Source organism: Bos grunniens, chromosome 22 (genome assembly GCF_055505025.1).
Source record: "Bos grunniens cultivar Pamir isolate PY7600 chromosome 22, Bosgru_T2T1.0, whole genome shotgun sequence".
Lineage (NCBI taxonomy): Eukaryota > Metazoa > Chordata > Mammalia > Artiodactyla > Bovidae > Bos > Bos grunniens.
In genome coordinates, this window is record NC_141186.1 from 21,546,761 (window position 1) to 21,566,551 (window position 19,791).

The window sequence follows — 19,791 nt, forward strand, 5'->3', positions numbered from 1 at the left end:
GGAGCACATGCTCCTGTCTGAATCCCCAAATGTCCCATCAACCACAGTGATAATTACCAACCGTGGAGCACTGTACGCCAGGGACTGTGCTGATTATCTTACCTCATACCATGAGTGCATGGGATACCCAGGGTCACTCCCAAATTGCCAGTGAGCAAACTGAAGCTTTGAGGGGGGTCACAGAACTTGGGCAGATCAAGAATTCAAATTGAGGCAGGTCTGATCCAACACATTTAAACATGACCCAACACTGCCTCACTCTGTTAAGTCAAGAATTATGAAGCAGCTATTGAGTCAGGCCCAGAGCTAACTTAGGGGCCAAAACAATAATAAGGAAGCTTACAGTCTGGAAGTAGGCATAGATGAACAGATAACTGGCACAAATACAATTCTGAACAAAGTACTGTGAAAACAGAGCAAGAGACAATTAACTTTCCCTGGGGCAAGGGTTCACAGATGTGGGCCCTAAACAATACATAAGACAGAGTCATCTAAGGGAAAAGGAACACTGGGAGCTAAAAACTGTATTGTAGTCCAATAAAGAAAAGGTATAGGCCCAAAAAGAACGGATGTCTCATTCTCCTTCATTACCAGAGTCTAACATGTACTCAAAGGCCTGATGCCTCCATCCTTCTCCCCATATCCACGTTGCTGATTTTCACTGGCAAATTTAAGACCTCCTCCGAAGTGTCACAAAAGCACAACACAACACTAAGATTTAGAAATGCTCTTAGGAACAATAAAATAGGGACTAGTAAAGCAGACTGAAAGCATACAGCAACAAACGGCCAAAGAAAGCTAAAACTGCAAATGGACCACCACACGATCACAGATGATTTCCAAATTAGTCTCAGCTGCAAGACTTGGAAGAGCAGTACTTATCAGGTGGCAAAGCAAGCCTAAAGGATTTGTCTGTAAACATGGATTCAGCACAGCTCACCATTTTTATGGAACAGAACATTCAACCTGAGAGTTGAAGCTGAATTCCAGCTTTAGCTAAAACCTGTGTTATTACACCTTTCTTTACCTTATTTAATTAATATCCACTCGACAAATGAGCCAATAAAAAAGTACAGCGCCTTGTGTGTGAAAGCACTTCTTAAAACAGTTTCCTTAACTAAATAAATGAAATGCAAAGATTTTTATTGAATGCCCTGTGTAATGGAGATAAAGGAAAAGGATGATAAAGAAATAGTAGGATGTTTAGGAACATTCTTCATGTTAACTACCGTTGAGAACGACATGGTGCTGTTGGCACAGCCATTTCCTGTCTTGTTTTATGGTGATGTCCACATGTTCCAAAATGCACTGGTGTCTGTGAGCACTGCGAGCACCATAAATCCACGACAGACCACACGAAGGGAGTTTCTAAGTGGACATCAAACAGCCTGAGATACGAGGACTGAGGACTACACTCTGTCTTTGCAACTACAGAGTAAAATAACAAAGAGAAAAAATGATATTCTGAGCCTAATATTATCCACAAGCTTACCCAACACCTAAGAAAAATCCCAACTTAAATCACAAAAGATCAGATACTTTATATGTTTGCTGCTGCTGTTGTTGTTGTTCAGCTGCTCGGTCACGTCCAACTCTTGCAACCCCAGGACTGCAGCTCACCAGGCTTTCCTCTCCTTCACCATCACCCAGAGCTTACTCAAACTCATGTCCATTGAATTAGAGATGCCATCCAACCACTGCATCCTCTGTCATCCCCTTCTCCTTCTGCCTTCAACCTTTCCCTGTATCAGGGTCTTTTCCAGTGAGTTGGCTTTCCACATCAGCTGGCCAAAGTATTGGAGCTTCAGTTTCAGCATCAGTCCTTCTAATATATATTCGGGCTTCCCTGGTGACTCAGAGGGTAAAGCGTCTGCCCGCAATCCCTCGGTCAGGAAGATTCCCTGGAGAAGGACATGGCAACCCACTCCAGTATTCCTGCCTGGAGAATCCCATGGATGGAGGAGCCTGGTGGGCTACATATATAGTCCATGGGGTCACAGAGAGTCAGACATGATATATTCAGAGTTGATCTCCTTTAGGATGGACTGGTTGGATCTCCGTGCAGTCCAAAGGGCTCTCAAGAGTCTTCTCCAGCACCACAGTTCAAAAGCATCAATTCTTCAACCTTCAGCCCTCTTTATGGTCCAACTCTCACATCCATTTCTCTGGTGGCTCAGACGGTAAAAGCATCTGCCTGCAATGCGGGCGACCCAGGTTCGATCCCTGGGTCAGGCAGATCCCGACAAAGGAAATGGCAACCACTCCAGTACTCTTGCCTGGAAAAGTCCATGGATGGAGGAACCTGGTAGGCTACAGTCCACGGGGCCGCAAACAGTCAGACACAACTGAGCGACTTCACCTTCACTTCTCCCTTTCTCACATCCACACATGACTCTACTGGAAAAAGCATAGCTTTGACTAGACAAAGCTTTGTCAGCAAAGTAATGTCTCTGCTTTTTAATATGCTGTCTAGGTTGGTCATAGCTTTTCTTCCAAGGAGTTAAGCATCTTAATTTCACGGCTGCAGTCACCATCTGCAGTGATTTTGGAGCTCCAAAAAATAAAGTCTGTCACTGTTTCCATTGTTTCCCCATCTATTTGCCATGAAGTGATGGGACCAGATGCCACGATCTTTGTTTTCTGAATGTTGAGTTTTAAACTAGCTTCACCACTCTCCTCTTTCACTTTCATCAAGAGCCTCTTTAGTTCCTCTTCGCTTTCTGTCATAAGGGTGGTGTCACCTGAATGTCTGAGGTTATTGATATTTCTCCTGGCAATCTTGACTCCAGCATGTGCTTCCATCCAGCCCTGCATGTTGAAAGCACACAAAAAACACACCGACTTTTCTCTCAGAAGAAAGACACTAAACCAGGGATGTTCCTGGGATAGAAATATCCCCTTCAAATTAAGCAGCAAAAGCTTCCAAGACTATAAGAGCCTGAGTCACTGAATTCAGCTGTCTAAAGGACCTGTTATGGACGGCCTGCATTCTGGGCACAGATTAACGTCCCTAAGCACCAAAAATAAGTCAAGATAGTCCAACTGCAATTCAAAGAAGTGGAGATACCCTGCTTGGTCCTTGTGTACAAAACACTGGCAAGACGTGGAATGAAATTTCAATGCTCAGTTTTAGCTCCACTGTACTTAAACACAGCACTAATTCCCAAACATCGTTCCCTTTATATCATTAATTATATAATACATTTTATACTCAACACATCCCCTTCTCTTCACCATACCCTCTCTTCTCTACCCTATATGGGCTACTTGTTCACCACACAATCACATTTCCCACCATTCACTTAAATCCTTAAAAAGGTCTTTGACTACGTATGAATTTCCCTTGGCTCGACCCATCTGATTCAACTGCTCAACTGTACTCACTCCACTTTCATAATAATGCTCACTACTTTCCCTGACTCCCTATCCCCATTTCATTCTCTCTCAACTAGATCCTTGTAATGAGCTGATAACTTTTTGATGGTCTCTACACTGCTACTAAGTTAATCCTTTGGAAACACAGTTCTTCATTCCCTTGAACAAGAATCTTCAATGCCTCCCCATGCCTACAGATTCAAACTCAGTCAAGGCTTTTTGTGAACTAGATCAGCCTATTTTTCCGGTCTTTTGTTTCTTTCCTTCATGCAGGCAGACTACAGTCCTATGGGGTCACAAAGAATTAGACACAACTGAGCATGCACTCACACAGGTTATAATTAATCTGACAAAAGTTTTTGCCCTCAAACGTGTCTCTGCTTCTCCTTTGCTTCTCCTACTGTTCCTTCACGGCACTGGACGCTCCAGGAGGGAAGGAAACATGTCTGTTTTGTTCTTCATTATACATATGCTGCCTAGAACAATGCCTCAAATAACTACTGAATGAATGAAAACTACTCTAATCAAAGCTTAGCTTGACACCCATTCTCAGCATAGTCCCAGCAAACTGCCTTTCTAGAACTCCTCTGACGTCTTCCATGAGGGTAGGGAGATTTCCAGAGCATTATGAGAAAATTTTAAGACAGTTGATATTTCTAACCTATACATGACTACTATAAGGCACATATTCTACTATAAATAATCTTGTCTGGTACATTTACAAATCATCTCCTACCACAATGCCTTGCACACAGTTTGAGTGTAACAGAACAGACACACTAGTTTACTGTTAAATTCATTCATTCATTTACTCAACATTTAGAGAGCTTATTATGTGCCAGGCACTGTTCTTTGCTTTGGGATGCAGCAGTGAAAAAAGGAAAAAGCCCCTATGGAACTTATATACAGAAAACAAATGAAGACAAAAAGCAAGATAACTTCTGATGGTGGTATAAGTGTGGTGAAAATTATGATGGAGGTAATATGAGCAATCCTGACTGGGGAAGATATCCATCCTTGGATTGAGAGAGGAAGAGATCAAGAGTTCTGTCTTGAACTGACTGAACTTGAGTCACCTATCACCATGACACAAGGTAAATCAAACAGACTAGAGCACACGAGACCACTAAGTCTGTACAGCATGATCCCATCACTGTGATCAGAAAGCATGTACTGGGCATTAGGCTAAGTGAAATAAGTCTCACGGAGGAAGACGCATATATGGCATCTAAACAAAGAGCAAAACAAGCCAAACTTGCAGGCACAAAACAGATGGGATAGGGAGCAGATGAAAGGAGATCAAAAGATACAAACTTCCAGTTACAAAATACATAAGTCATGAGGTGCCATGTACAGAAATGGGACCACAGTTAAGAACACTGTGCTGTATGTATATTTGCAGTTGCTGAGAGTTAATCATCACAAGAAAAAAAACTGTAACGATGTAAGGCTAGTGATGTTAGTGATGAGAACTGGATTTGCTGTGGTGATTATTCCACAATATGTACAAACACAGAATCACTGTTACAAACCCCAAATTCATGTTACATGTCAACTATGTCCATTTTTAAAAGTATATATTTGTATATACAAAGGGATGGGGGAAAATGTGATGGATACCCAGCTTAATATTAACAGTAATTAAACCTTAATGGTGTTATTATTATTATTTCCTATTTGTATCAGCACTATTTAAACAATATGGATTTGGGGTATTTTTTTAAAAAAACAAACATTCTACGGTTTCTTGGTTTTTCAAATTTTTGATTGGAGATTAACTGTTTTACAATGTTGAATTGGTTTCTGTTGTATAACAATGTGAATCAGCTGTAAGTACACATAAATCCCCTCCTTCTCGAGTCTCCCTGCCACTCCTTCCCATTGTTTTAAGGTTTTTAATTGAGCCATTGAATAAAGAAATAAAACCAAAATAAGGAAACCAACAGCTAGTGGAGTGAAACAGGTAGATTTTGGAAGGGGAAAAAAAGTGAATTTCCTCCCCTCAATTTCCTTCTATTCAGAAATGACCAAATCTATACATTTGCTAAACCATTCTCCAGACAAAATGACCTTTCAAGAAAAAAGTAAAGAAAAAGTAGGCCTAGTGGTGAGTGTCTAAACCAGACCTTAAGGCACCTTCAGAGAAGAAACACTGCCAAAAGCCCTTTCTGGCCCAGTCTGCATGCAGTCTACACAGCCCACTTCTCATCTAGGGGAACAGGCCAATACAGATTCAGCACTGTCTGTTGGGACTTGCAAATTTACAGCGGTCAACGGTGATTTAAACCCACTTGACCCTTAAATCCTGGCGAAAAATTACAACAAACACATGCAAGAAACAATACTATGGTCTTGTCCAAAATTAAAATTGTCTTCTGTGCATACACTTGTACAGGATACCTATATTCTAGAGGGCAGGTACGACTCAAAAGGGCCACTCTTCTTCCTATGAGGTTCAATCTACCTTTCCACCTTTTACATCTCAATTTTTCTTTTGGGAAGAGGCTGGGATCTTATAACTATCTTATATTGGAGCCTTATACTTTCATTTTATCCTCTGGTCTCTGAGTAAAAGGTCCAATTCCAGGTGTAAGAAAACACCACTACACCTCAAATAATAAGGTTCTCAGTCCTTATTCACTCTTTAGAAGCATCACAACTGAAGAACAGAGAAGTTAAATGAGTTGGCCACAGTCCTGCTATTAGTCGGTGGTAGGACAAACAAAAGAACAACTCATATTTCCAATTCCCAGTTCAAACTGTTTTCACAACAAAAACTGCAATTACATACACACACACACACACACACACACATACACACACACAGAATTATACAAGTAGGTCCATCAAAAATTACTAGCCTATCCAGGAGGCTAAGACATTTTCCTACCAGCCCACTTCAGCTATCAAAAAAATTCAACATGATAAAATATAACGTTCAAGATTTTTCAAACAATTAAACAAAACAAAAGCTTACTTCCTAAACAAAAGCTACAGTTAAATATAATCAAGACAAATATAAGCAGTAATTTAACATAAAGCTGATGATTACACCCAACATTACTCCCGACACACAGCAGTCACCATTTTTAGTTACCATTTACCGAGTGCTCTCTATGTACAAGGCACAGTGCTAAGCACACGGCTGCTGCTGCTGCTAAGTCGCTTCAGTCGTGTCCAACTCTGTGCCACCCCGTAGACGGCAGCCCACCAGGCTCCACTGTCCCTGGGATTCTCCAAGCAAGAACACCGGAGTGGGTTGCCATTTCCTTCTCCAATGCATGAAAGGGAAAGGTGAAAGTGAAGTTGCTCAGTCATGTCTGACTCTTAGCAACCCCATGGACTGCAGCCCACCAAGTTCCTCCATCCATGGGATTTTCCAAGCAAGAGTACTGGAGTGGGGTGCCATTGCCTTCTCCGAGCACAAGGCTAAGCACTTCACAAACATTCATTTAATTCTGAAAGCCACTCCAGGAGGCAGTTCTTTGACTATCTACTTTTTACAGAGGAGGAAAAATGAAACACAGACGCTAACAAAAGTGATGTATAGCTAAGTCAGTATTCAAATCCAAATCTGTCAGACTCCAGAACTCTCATTCCTAACTACGCTACACTTCGCACACTGTAATATGAACATGGGTTCATAAAGACATTTGTTCTTAATTTTGTATTTTAAATGCAATGTTTGTCTACTGGTAAATACATGTGAGTACCAAGCATGTGCCAGGCAGTGTTTAAGGCACTTTTATACTCGAGAGAACAAATAAAGAGAATTTCCAAGGAGATCACATTATATAAACAGTAACCTAGCAGCTAACACATGCCTTATCCTGATCACTGTTCAAAGTGTTTTATAAGTATTAACCCACAGTAACTCTAAGAAATGACTATTATTCCCATTTTACAAATAAGGAAGCAGATACTGAGTTGAATAACTTACCAAAAATACCACAAGAGTCAGGATGTGAACCTAGATCTTCTGGCTTTCAACTCCTAACCTCCCTGCCATTTTAACTCAAGGAGCCACTTAAACATATTCTAAATAAACTCAACTATACCACATTCATATGCCAACAAATTTAGGCTCAAAATATATTCTCACAGTAATACTATTCTGGCGGATGCTTAACTAATTCCTGTCAATTGGTACAAAGGACATTTTTAGAATCAGTTTGCCAATCATCATTCAATTTTTCCTTTTTAACAACAATTACTTTTCTAACCCCAGTCTAGCAGAAAAGGCCTCAATTTTCAAGATAGGTGTCACAACTTAGATATCTGAATCCTAAAATTATTTTGCCAGTATTACAATTTTTTAAAATTACAGTATTCTTGAAGATCATTTCTAAATGAACCCTAAAGCTTTATTACTATTTTAATTTTTTTTAAGTTCCTGTCAGGATATGAAATAAGAATGTTCCTCTATTAAATAAAACTGGGCAAACTATGAAATCAGATCCAAATAGCAGATCCAATGTCTAATTTAAGAAACACTGTAACCTTAAAAAAAAAAATAGCACAATAGAATATAAGATCTGTGGTTCTGACTTTGAAGAAAGAAATGAACTCAAATTACTCCATTACAGATTTCAATTTTGATTTGTCCCATCTCAGAAAAACTAAAATCCTTAAATTATCATTTGATTTTGACCTATTCAGCAAACAGGTTAATACTTTTTCCTTTTTTTTTCATACAAGAGCTCAAAAGACATGAATCAACTTTTACAAATGTAAACAATACTCAAGTTACAAGTTTAAAAATGTCATATGCTATAGTTTCAAGAAGTGATCTATCTAGCAAACTTCTTTAGACTCTGGTTTAGAAAAAAAATATTTCTAACACCTCTCCCTTCAAAAAGCAGCATCCCACTATAACAGGGCAAGACTGGGTAAGGACTGCATGGAAATACATCATAATTCTGCAATACAAACTCCTGATGCAATCCACCAGTAAGTTTAAAACTAAACTGTGATAGCTACAGGGGATCAGCTGTATTTTTATGGGTTGCCTAAAAGTTCAATTAAAAAAAGAAAATTGAAAAGGAATTATGTTTTCTACAGTCTTAGTCTTAGCAGTTGCTGAAGCATAAATGGTACTTCTTAAAACACGAAAACAGAGCAATTATCTGATGAAGTGAAGTGAAGTGAAGTTGCTCAGTCGTGTCCGACTCCTTGCGACCCCGTGGACTGTAGCCTACCAGGCTCCGCCGTCCATGGGATTTTCCAGGCAAGAGTACTGGAGTGGATTGCCATTTCCTTCTCCAGGGGATCTTCCCAACCCAGGAATCAAACCCTGGTCTCCCGAATTGCAGGCAGATGCTTTTACTGTCTGAGCCACCAGGGAAGCATGAAAACATGAAAACAGAGCAATTATCTGATAGGATAGTTTAAAAATACTGTTGGTTAACTTTACAACAAAACTAAGTATGCCCTAAAAATACCATAGGACACAGTGCTTAAATGAAGTCCAAGTTTACGTAGCATATAAAATCTGTTCAGAAGACCTTCTAAGTAGGAGTGCATACTTTCTGGAAAACAATTTTGGCCATTTGACATGAAATATGTTCATGCCCTTGATTCAGTGATGCCAACTCTGGAATCCATCCCCAGGAAATGCAGATCAAATTGATGTACAACAGCAAAACCCTGGAAACCACTCAAATGTCCAATAATGAGGAAATGATCAAATACATTATGGTATATCCACAAGATATGCTATAACAGAATAAATTATGAAGGCATTAAAGATGGTTTTAGAACAGAAGAATGTGTACATGATAATTAAAACAAACCATGATACAAACATTATAAATAGTATCTCAAAACTTAAAAAAAAAAAAGGGTTTGGATATACACATTATTAAAAAAAAAAAAAAGACGAAAGGGAAATACTTTGATATGCTGACAGTAGTTAATCTTGGATGGTGGGGATAACAAGCAGTTTATATGTTATAGTATTCTTTCCAAATATCTACTAATGACTTTGTGATAGTTTGATAATTAGGAAAAAAAATCTTCTAAAAATAGTAACTATTTTTTATAGTACAATGAATTTTGTATCCATGTGCAGTGACATTCTTTATCTTAAAAGAGACTTAACATTTGAGAAACTTAGTAAGTGCTTTAAGTTGTGAAATATCCTCTAAGATAGTAATTTAAAATGCCTTAATGCACTCTTAACAGCTTTTTAACAAGAACATTTTGCTCTGGGATTCTAAGCCTGCATTGGAAAAAATGAGTGAGGGGAAAAGGATAAAGAAGTTTGAAGAAATGCTCCTTAGCAAGTTGCTTCCTGTTCCACAATTTCAAATCTCTATCTGAAGGCAACCCGGAAGGCCAGCTCCTATAGTCACAGTTCAGATTTGCTAAACTTTACAGGTAAATATAAAAACTATTTTTGGCATTCTTACCCTAGAGTAATTCAATAAGGAACACTCTGATCACAGAATTATTTCTCCTTTTTTTTTTAAACATAGTTCAGCTTCTCTGGTAGTTAAGTGGTAAAAAATCCGCTTGCGAATGCAAAAGATGCAGATTTGATTCCTGGGTCAGGAAAATCCCCTGGAGAAGGAAATGGCAAACCACTCCAGTATGCTTGCCTGGAAAATCCCATGGACTGAGGAGCATGGCGGGCTACAGTCCATGGAGCTGCAGAGACTTGGCAACTAAACAATAACAACATAGTTCAATAACCCAACAACGCCTGTTAGTTATTTAAATGTTCGAACGTAATAATATTCAACTGTGCTGTGTGCCTCAGTTCAGTCACTCAGTCATGTCCCACTCTTTGTGACCCCATGAATCGCAGCACGCCAGGCCTCCCTGTCCATCACCAACTCCCGGAGTTCACTCAGACTCACGTCCATCGAGTCAGTGATGCCCTGCAGCCATCTCATCCTTGATCGTCCCCTTCTGCTCCTGCCCCCAATCCCTCCCAGCATCAGAGTCTTTTCCAATGAGTCAACTCTTCACATGAGGTGGCCAAAGTACTGGAGTTTCAGCTTCAGCAGCAGTCCTTCCAATGAACACCCAGGACAGATCTCCTTTAGGATGGACTGGTTGGATCTCCTTGCAGTCCAAGGGACTCTCAAGAGTCTTCTCCAACACCACAGTTCAAAAGCATCAATTCTTGGGCGCTCAGCCTTCTTCACAGTCCAACTCTCACATCCATACATGACCACAGGAAAAACCATAGCCTTGACTAGACGAACCTTTGTTAGCAAAGTAATGTCTCTGCTTTTCAATATGTTATCTAGGTTGGTCATAACTTTCCAAGGAGTAAGCGTCTTTTAATTTCATGGCTGCAATCACCATCTGCAGTGATTTTGGAGCCCAAGAAAATAAAGTCTGACACTGTTTCCACTGTTTCCCCATCTATTTCCCATGAAGTGATGGGACCAGATGCCATGATCTTCGTTTTCTGAATGTTGAGCTTTAAGCCAACTTTTTCACTCTCCTCTTTCACTTTCATCAAGAGGCTTTTGAGTTCCTCTTCACTTTCTGCCATAAGGGTGGTGTCATCTGCATATCTGAGGCGATTGATATTTCTTCCAGCAATCTTGATTCCAGTTTGTGCTTCTTCCAGCCCAGCGTTTCTCATGATGTACTCTGCATATAAGTTAAACAAACAGGGTGACAATATACAGCCTTGACGTACTCCTTTTTCTATTTGGAACCAGTCTGTTGTTCCATATCCAGTTCTAACTGTTGCTTCCCGACCTGTAAATAGGTTTCTCAAGAGGCAGGTCAGGTGGTCTGGTATTCCCATCTCTTTCAGAATTTTCCACAGTTTATTGTGATCCACACAGTCAAAGGCTTTGGCATAGTCAATAAAGCAGAAATAGATGTTTCTCTGGAACTCTCTTGCTTTTTCGATAATCCAGCAGATGTTGGCAATTTGATCTCTGGTTCCTCTGCCTTTTCTAAAACCAGCCTGAACATCTGAAGTTCACGGTTCACGTATTGCTGAAGCCTGGCTTGGAAAATTTTGAGTATTACTTTACTAGCGTGTGAGATGTGTGCAATTGTGCAGTAGTCTGAGCATTCTTTGGCATTGCCTTTCTTTGGGATTGGAATAAAAACTGACCTTTTCCAGTCCTGTGGCCACTGCTGAGTTGCTGTGTGCCTACTTGCCCCTAATTCATGGGCAGATCATTCTTTCCCCCAATTCATGTCTTCAAATACACACACACACACACACACACACACACACACACACACACTGTATTTGTGTGTGTGCATGCATGTGTAGTCCTCAAATGGTAGTCAATACGCTTAAGATGTTGGATTTAAAATGCTGTTCATATTCATAAGAGGAGTATGCTCACATTCAAAATAAATATTTAAGGAATTAAGATCTCCCGATTCACAGCTCTATGATTCTAATCTCAGGTCTACAGAGGGAGGTAAGGAGAAAATGCACTGGCCCCGGGTTCTAATTTTATCTCTGCTACTAATTAGCCTTAGGAATTTCACTTAACCTTTCTGGATCTCCTGGCTACATCTATAAAACAAGGATAAAAGTAGACCACTTAATTTTTTTTTTTAACAAACTTAAAAAAATTATTCTAGGTCCAAATTTCTACAGTCTTTCCAAGTATCTCCTTTTTGTAATTCTCAGGAGTAATAAACTTTTCCTTTGATTAACCTATGAGCTATCAACACTTCACAAAAATGTAGAGAAATTTTTTATAATACTACTACTTTCAAAAATACACAATGTCTATAAAACTTATCCATTTTGGTAAATCCTATCAAACATTTCTTCATAACTATCCTATAACCCATCTAAGAGTCTCAGTTAAGAGTAAAGGTTACTCAACATAAATTACACATACAAAACACATGATTTATTATGCAACAACTGCCATAATACTTAGCAATAAGCAGTATTTCATTTTCTAACATTAATCAAAAAACTAAAGACTTGGAGGTGTTCTACATGTAAGTAATTCAGCTTCACAAACCTCTACAGTAAGTTAAATAACATCTCTCAGTCTTATTAACTTTTAAGGCAGTAAATATAGCCACATTTTAATGTGATGTTTACAAAAAGTTGATATTTACCTAAGAAAACCAGTTTCACCTGAAGCTTTTCATACCTGGAAAATTACTTTGAATTTGAGAAATAAATGGCCATCTTTCTAAAGTGACACATAGTGTTCAACACGTCTGAATCTCTGAGTCTATAAATCAAACATTTTATACAAAGAATAATGCAGTTGATTTTTTAAAAATAAAGCTAAATTTACTATTTTAGACATACTGTTTGTATCTAAAACTCTGTAAATTCACTATAGACTACTAACTTTTCCCTCACCCTCGATATATAAGAAACACAGATTAGGTTAAAGCCTGAGGTTTAAAAAAAATTTACTGAGGTCTCTTTCTTCCAAGTTTCCCTGGTGGCTCAGCAGTAAGGAATCCACTTGCAAACACAGGAGACTCGAGTTTGATCTCTGGGTCAGGAAGATCCCCTGGAGAAGGAGATAGCAACCCACTCCAGTATTCTTGCCTAGGAAACCCCATTGACAGAGGAGCCTGGTAGGCGTCCATGGGGTCGAAAAAGAGTCGGACAGGACTTAGTAACTGACAACTTTTTTCCATCATCTTGAAGACCACAGGCGATCACAGTCATGATTTTTTTCTTAACAGAACCTAGTCACATTACGGTCTTTCCTGGTGGCTCAGAGGGTAAAGAATCAGTCTGCAATGTGGGAGACCAGAGTTTGATCCCTGGGTTGGGAAGATCCCCTGGAGAAGGGAATGGGTACCACTCCAGTATTCTTGCCTGGAGAATTCCATGGAAAGAGGAACCTGGCATGCTACAGCCCATGGGATCGCAGAGAGTCAGACATGACTGAGTGACTAAGACTGCATCTGCAACCCACATTCAGAAAGAAGAGTCTAGGTAATTCCCGGGCAGTCCAGTGGTTAGGACGCAGAGCTCTCACTGCCAAGGGTCAGAGTTCAATCCCTGCTCAGGGAACTAAGATCCTCCAAGCTGCACAGCTTGCCCAAACCGAAACAAAAATAAGAGTCTAACGTTAAAACAATAGTTCACTTTGAGTTCAACAGCTTTCCAGATGTTAACAGATGGGGGGAGAGGGAGGACACGCTGCGATTACTTGTCATGATCTATGAATCCACTACAGCAGTCCACATTTGAATACCTACACAAATGCAAAGGAATGACCTCAGCTAATATCTTTCTAAATATTTTTCAAAATGCCGTTTCTGCATTAAATGACTGTACCCACTACAAATAATACAACACTTATCATTTATCTAGCCCCTTCTATGGGCAGGCATGATGCTCATCACTTAACATCTGTCATTTCATGCACTCACAGCAACTCTGTAAGAAACCTATTATTAACTCCTCTTAATAGATGGGAAAGCAAAGACTGAAAGAGGATACAAGGCTGCTAAGTGGCAGAGCCAGATTGCAAATCCAGGGTTGTTTGACTTCAAAGCTCATGCTCATTATGTCAAGCTAACCTGTCTACTAAACACACAAGCATGAAAATCGAGCTTATGGTTTCAGGAGTTCCTCAAGATTTACTAAAATCTTTTTAGGTTTCCCAAGCATAACTATTTCTCTGTAACAAATACAATTAATTGTAGTAATAAACCTACAAAACACTATAATTAAGTCTTCTCAAAAAGAGAGGATTTAGGAAGAGACACCAATTCTTCAACATCCCAAAACAGTATCAGAAAATTTACAATTAAATGAGCTCAGCTTATCTTTTCCACATCATATAAGGAGTTCGAATATGGATACTTAGCCAAAGCCTGAAGTTTTTTCTTACTAATTTTAATGGTATTAGATATCCAATCCACTCTTTTAGGCCTGATGAAAAGACAGTCATCTCAAGCCTCCAGCCCAATAACATTACAAGAGCCAAACAAATAGGCAAGTTTTCCTTATGCTTATATGCAATATTACTCAAAGCAAGTTTGGATGTCTGCTCATCTCTACTTCTCCTTCCTGTTGCTCTATCACTGCAAGGACTAAGAGTCACAAGTTACACAAGTTGAGTTCTCCAACAAGACAGGCGTGTTTGAATCATTCCACTAACCAAACCAGTTGGACAGCGAGTCGCCAATAAAAAAAGGATTTCACCCATCATCTAAACGGTGGAAAAACTGCTGCCATCTCTCTTTGGAGTAGCTCAAAAGTTCATCCATGACAAGCTCAAGTCCGTATCAGCTAAGACTGAGTCACAGCAACTCCTGGGCTCTAAACGAAGACTGACGAGAATCGTTCACTCTTATTCCTTCCCCTGCCAACCAAACGAGCAAAATTTAATTATCCTCCTTCCCTCAATCACCGATGAATAAACACCACACTGTATATAGGTTCCCAGGGCAATTTCTTTCCCTCCCAGAAACTCATTCCCTGGGCGTGGATGTTTCTACCCAGTCCCTTCCTTTCTCTGTATGTAAGAAAAACCATTACAGAACACCAACACCTCTTTTCCAACTTCATGCTGACCACAAATCTTAGCCCCTAAACGAGGACAATTAGCTCTAGAAATATAGACCCCACCCACCCACCCACCCACCCAACTTCTTGGCTTTATAAAAGCTGTGCACTTGTAAATCAACTATACTTCAAATAAACAAATTAATTAAAAAAATAAAAGCTGTGCACTATTATGGACTGGCTGGAAATGTCTGTCTTTAGCTTTACCGGCGAACGCAGCACAATCTACTCGGCCCCTCGGGGAACGGGTGAGAAAACCAATTAACTGAATAACACGAGACAAGCTGCCTGAAGAATTGAGGGATGAACCCACACTGGTCCCCTGCTTTCCTCACAATGGTGCTCTCCGTCCCGAGTGGCTAGTTGAGACAATCTCAATTATTTTAGGCTTTCTCACGGGACACACGGACTGGCCAAATCCCACCCTTCAGGAAAGTGACAAGCTGAAGTTAACCCCTGCGCGGCCCGAAAAGACCAAACTCGAAGGAAATCCCAGACCCCCACCCCGCAAGCGCCTTAAAAATGTGACAAGGCCAATTACACCCTTTCCAAACCCCGGCCGCGACGAGGACACGGCGCTTGGAAGAAGACGACTAAATGGAAATAACCCTTCAACTGCCGACCGCACCGATACACTTCAGCCACCAACACGCGGGAAACTCCAGGTCCTGACGCTCGGGGAGGCGACCAGCACAGCTGCCCCCTCCTCCGACACGCACACTCCCAAGAGCCCCGCCGCGCTGAGGGGACCCCCACCCCCCCACCACCGCCCGGCCTTCGAGCAGACGCCGGGCCGGACTCGCGGGCTGCGGCGCCCCGGGAGGGTAAGCGGGAGGGCACTCACCGCGATGACATTGACGAAGGTGGTCTTGCCCGAGTACTGCAGCCCCACGAGCGTCAGCTCCATCTCCTCCTTCCAGAAGAGCGAGCGGAACCAGTCCAGCAGGCGGGAGATGAGCGCCAGCATGATGGCGGCCGGGAGGGAGGACGGACGGACGGGCGAGCGGGCGGGCAGCGGCGGCGGCGACGACCTCCACACGAGCGGGCCTCGGCCCGGACCCCGCCAACGGCTCCTCGGGGCCCCGGCGCGACACAGGCGGACACTGGCGGGCGACGGCGGCCGGAGCCAGGAAGCCGAGCCGGTCATATGACTCGCCCTACCCCCCACGCTCGTCCCCGCGCCGCCGCCGGCGCCCACGGCAAGAGCGGCAAGGCCCGTCCGGCCAGGCGCGCCCGCCGCCTGCAGCGCCACCTGGTGGAGCCTCCGTGCAGCACCGTGCACCAGCGTGCCGCCCTTGGGCTCCTTTCCTACTATATACTCCTTGGCTCATTCCTGTTGATTCATTCATCATTCATTTTCTCTACAATTGTTTGCTGACTGTCGGCTCTGTGCAGAAAGACTTCAAAACTCTGCGGGTTTCATCATGAAAATCCCTGTCCTACGTAACAAAAGATGGAAGCCACACGTGTTTATCAGTAGAGGAGTGATTAGCACATTCCCAAAACTGAATACTGTTTTTTAAAAAATGAGAAAGTTTTCTGTAAACTGATATGTAATGATGTCCAGGAAGTATTTTCAAGGTGCATAAACTAAGGCACCAACTATGCATTATATGATATTTTTGGTATAATATGGGAAAACAAGAATACATATGTACATATATAAAACACGTATTATGGTTGCATAAAGAAATGCTGGAAGACTAATAAAAACAGTTTTCTATTGGGGTGAGGTAAACTGGATGGTCAAAGGCAGAAATGGGAATGAGACTTCTCTGAATATCTTTTTATATCATTTTCACTTAAATCATATAAATGAGTTGCCTGTTGAAAAGTTTAATTTAATTAAAAGGTACATTAAAATGTCTGCAAGGTTTTCAGATTTTAGAAAACCCTCCCTCTGAGGAGCTTACCTTCCACAGAGGGAGAAGAATAGGGAGTGGCCCCTGATGTAGTCAGACTACCCTCAACGTGATAACCTAGAGGCCGTGAGAAGGAGAGCGAGGCACTCATCCGGTGGAAGCACATTCCAGACAGAAGGAACAGCAAAGACTCTGAAGGGGAAAGGTGTTTAGAATGCTCTAGGAACAGAATTCAGTGCTGTCACCTCAGATTAATAAGACAGGGAGTGGGAAGAGAGATGAATGGAGGCAGCGGCTGGGATCAGAAGAAGGAAGGCATGGGGGCTCTAGTTCGATCTCGGTGTAATAGGGAACTGGGAAGGTGAACCAATTTATATTTTTAAAAGTTTGCTCTGGCAGTTCCATGCAGCAATGATGGTAGGAAGGCATTATGGATTGAACTGTGTCCCTGCAAAAGATATGTTGGAGTCCTGACCTTCCAGTACCTCAGGATGTGACCTTTGCAAACGAGGACCAAAGCAGATATAATCAGTTAAGATGGTCTTAGCAGGGTACAGTAGGCCCTTAATAGAAAATGACTGGTGTCCTTGTAAGAAGAGGAGAAGATGCACGGGCACAGAAGGGGAGAAAACCACGGGACGACAGAGGCAGAGACTGAAGTGTTGCAGCTGCAAGCCAGGGAACACCAAGAAATGGCCAAGAAACCACCACTTTTCCATTTAATAGAAAAGTCACTTCTTACTTCCTGATTCTAGTTTCATATTAAAAGGAAAAAAAAAACTTTATATCGGGACTTCCCTGGGTGTCCCGTGGTTAGGACTTGGCATTTCCACTGCTGCGACCCAGGTTCAGTCCCTGGAGATCCCGCAAGCTGTGTGGTGGGAGCAAAAACAAAAGAAAACCAAAAAACTAAAACTAAAACCTTTATAAATTATTTTTTGTCATAAAAGCACAGTATGATGGTTGTACAACAATCAAGAAGTACAGAGGCATAATCTGTCTCTGGGCATCCTCACTTCCCCATCTCTGATGTAACCCATTTGAAGAATTTACTTTTTTATTGATCAAATAAACATTTATGGGCTTCCCTGGTGGCTCAGACAGTAAAGAATCCACCTGCAATGCAGGAGACCTGGATTCAATCCTTGGGTTGGGAAGATCCCTTGGAGGAGGGCATGGCAACCCACTCCAGTATCCTGGCCTGGAGAATCCCATGGACAGGGGAGACTGGTGGGCTGCAGTCCATGGGGTCCCAAAGAGTCGGACACGACTGAGTGACTAAGCACCCAGCACCAGCAAATGTTTATACACATATATGGGGTAGAGAATTTTCTCTTAAGCCCCAAAATGGGAACATGTTGTAGGTATTATTCTGAGCTTCCTTTGTTCACCTACAGTTAAATACATTTCATTAAAAATAAAACCATAAATATTCAAATATTCAAAACATCATTTCCTAATTATTTTAATACAGTTTACTATTAGCTATAATTCTTGAAGTTATGTACGTGTATCCACAGAATGGAAATACCCTATAACGGAGAACATTTCTTTTCAAAAGTCTGTGTTCATCGATGTCTCATTAGTAGCTTGAGATGAACTACCGGGGATATTTGCACCACTGAAATTGGCAAACACTACAAATTAGGCTCCTCCCTTCCCTAGTGAGCCAGTTATTAGACATTTATTGGCACACCACTGAGAGTAAGTACATAATTCGTAGCACTCAAATGAGAATGAAATAAAATAATTGCAAATTAGATGAAGTAAGGTAATGAAAGGCAAGCTGGTATATTTACAGCGTTTACAGAAGAAGGAACCTTGTGGTATGACCCCGTCCGCCTATCAGCGGTGTGAACTGTGCAAGTCGCTCAGTCTCTCTGCGCCTCTGTCCACTGTAAAGTGAGAGAATTGTTACCAGCCTCAAAAGGTTATTGTGAGGAGCAAGTGAATGAGTCCACATGAAGCTCTTCATATAGCGCCTGGCACAGCATTCACATTCACGAAATGCTAGTTATTATTTCTGGAACATAGTGACTCCGGACATTTAGTTAACAATATAGGGGCTCATTTTCTCATCTGAAAAACAGGGGTAAAGATACCACCTTTATCTGATATTTTAACCAAAGTCCTATGTGGGTACTCCTCCCTTTGAACTTTATTTAGAATTAAGTTTTAAAAATGGGAATGCCAGATCATGTGCTCAGATCATTCCCAGGTCACATGTAAAGGTCAGGAATCCCAGTGTCCTGAGAATGTGGATGAAGAGAACAAGGCAAGTCAGAATGACGCATGCGCTTGCTATATGACTGTTGTATAAGAAAAGGAAAACTCTATGGCATCAGAGCTAGAGGCATCCCTGAAGACCACTCTAGTTTTAGCTATCAGAAAAAGAATTTGAAAAAGAAGATACATGTATATGTACAAGTAAATCACTCTGCTATACCCCTGAAACTAACACAACATTGTTAATCCACTCTACTCCAATATAAAATAAAAAGTTAAAAATAAAAACAGAATGACTCGTTCTTGCCAGGTGTGTGAGAAGTTGATCTGTCCCAGCTTCTCCATTCTTTGGCCACTGAACAAAGCTTGCACTGGGTCGATCTCAAAAATAAATAATCAAGAAGAAAAGAAAAAGGCAAAAAAAGAAAAAGAAAACAAAACTGAGACACAGGGGAGGAAATATCACAGCTAGGGACATGATTTTAAGTTGTAATCGCCTTCACATTGGTTTTTATCTAAACCAATAAAGTCATTCTGAGAAAATAAGTGGTTAGTGTCTCATCTCTTAGCTCTCTGTTTTGTGAGCCTCACATTTGTCTAATGGGATAATAGTTTTGGACAAAGAAGAAGATGGGTGTGACACATTCCATATGTTCCCACTGGCCTGACTATCAGCCTCACAGCGTCTTAAAATGACAGCACCTGAGCCTTCTCCGCAGGACATGGCTGCATCTTGGCCAAGTCAGTCAAGGAGCCAGAATCTTTTCTTAGCCATGGATGTCACCCAGGTTACGGAGAGAGTCCTTCGAAATTGACAAGGGGAAGAATGTCAGCTTT

The 19,791-nt window shown here is 41.3% G+C and overlaps 1 protein-coding gene across 1 annotated transcript in view; it reads right to left on the reverse strand.

The window, feature by feature from the left end:
• The window catches only part of ARL8B (ARF like GTPase 8B), a 55,021-nt gene extending 38,983 nt beyond the window's left edge, over positions 1 to 16,038 (reverse strand). The window contains exon 1 of the mRNA XM_086366619.1: positions 15,711 to 16,038. Within this exon, the coding sequence (XP_086222745.1) occupies positions 15,711 to 16,013 (303 nt within the window). The 5' untranslated portion in view covers positions 16,014 to 16,038. The remainder of the gene's footprint in view (positions 1 to 15,710) is intronic.
• Positions 16,039 to 19,791: the final 3,753 nt, after the last annotated feature.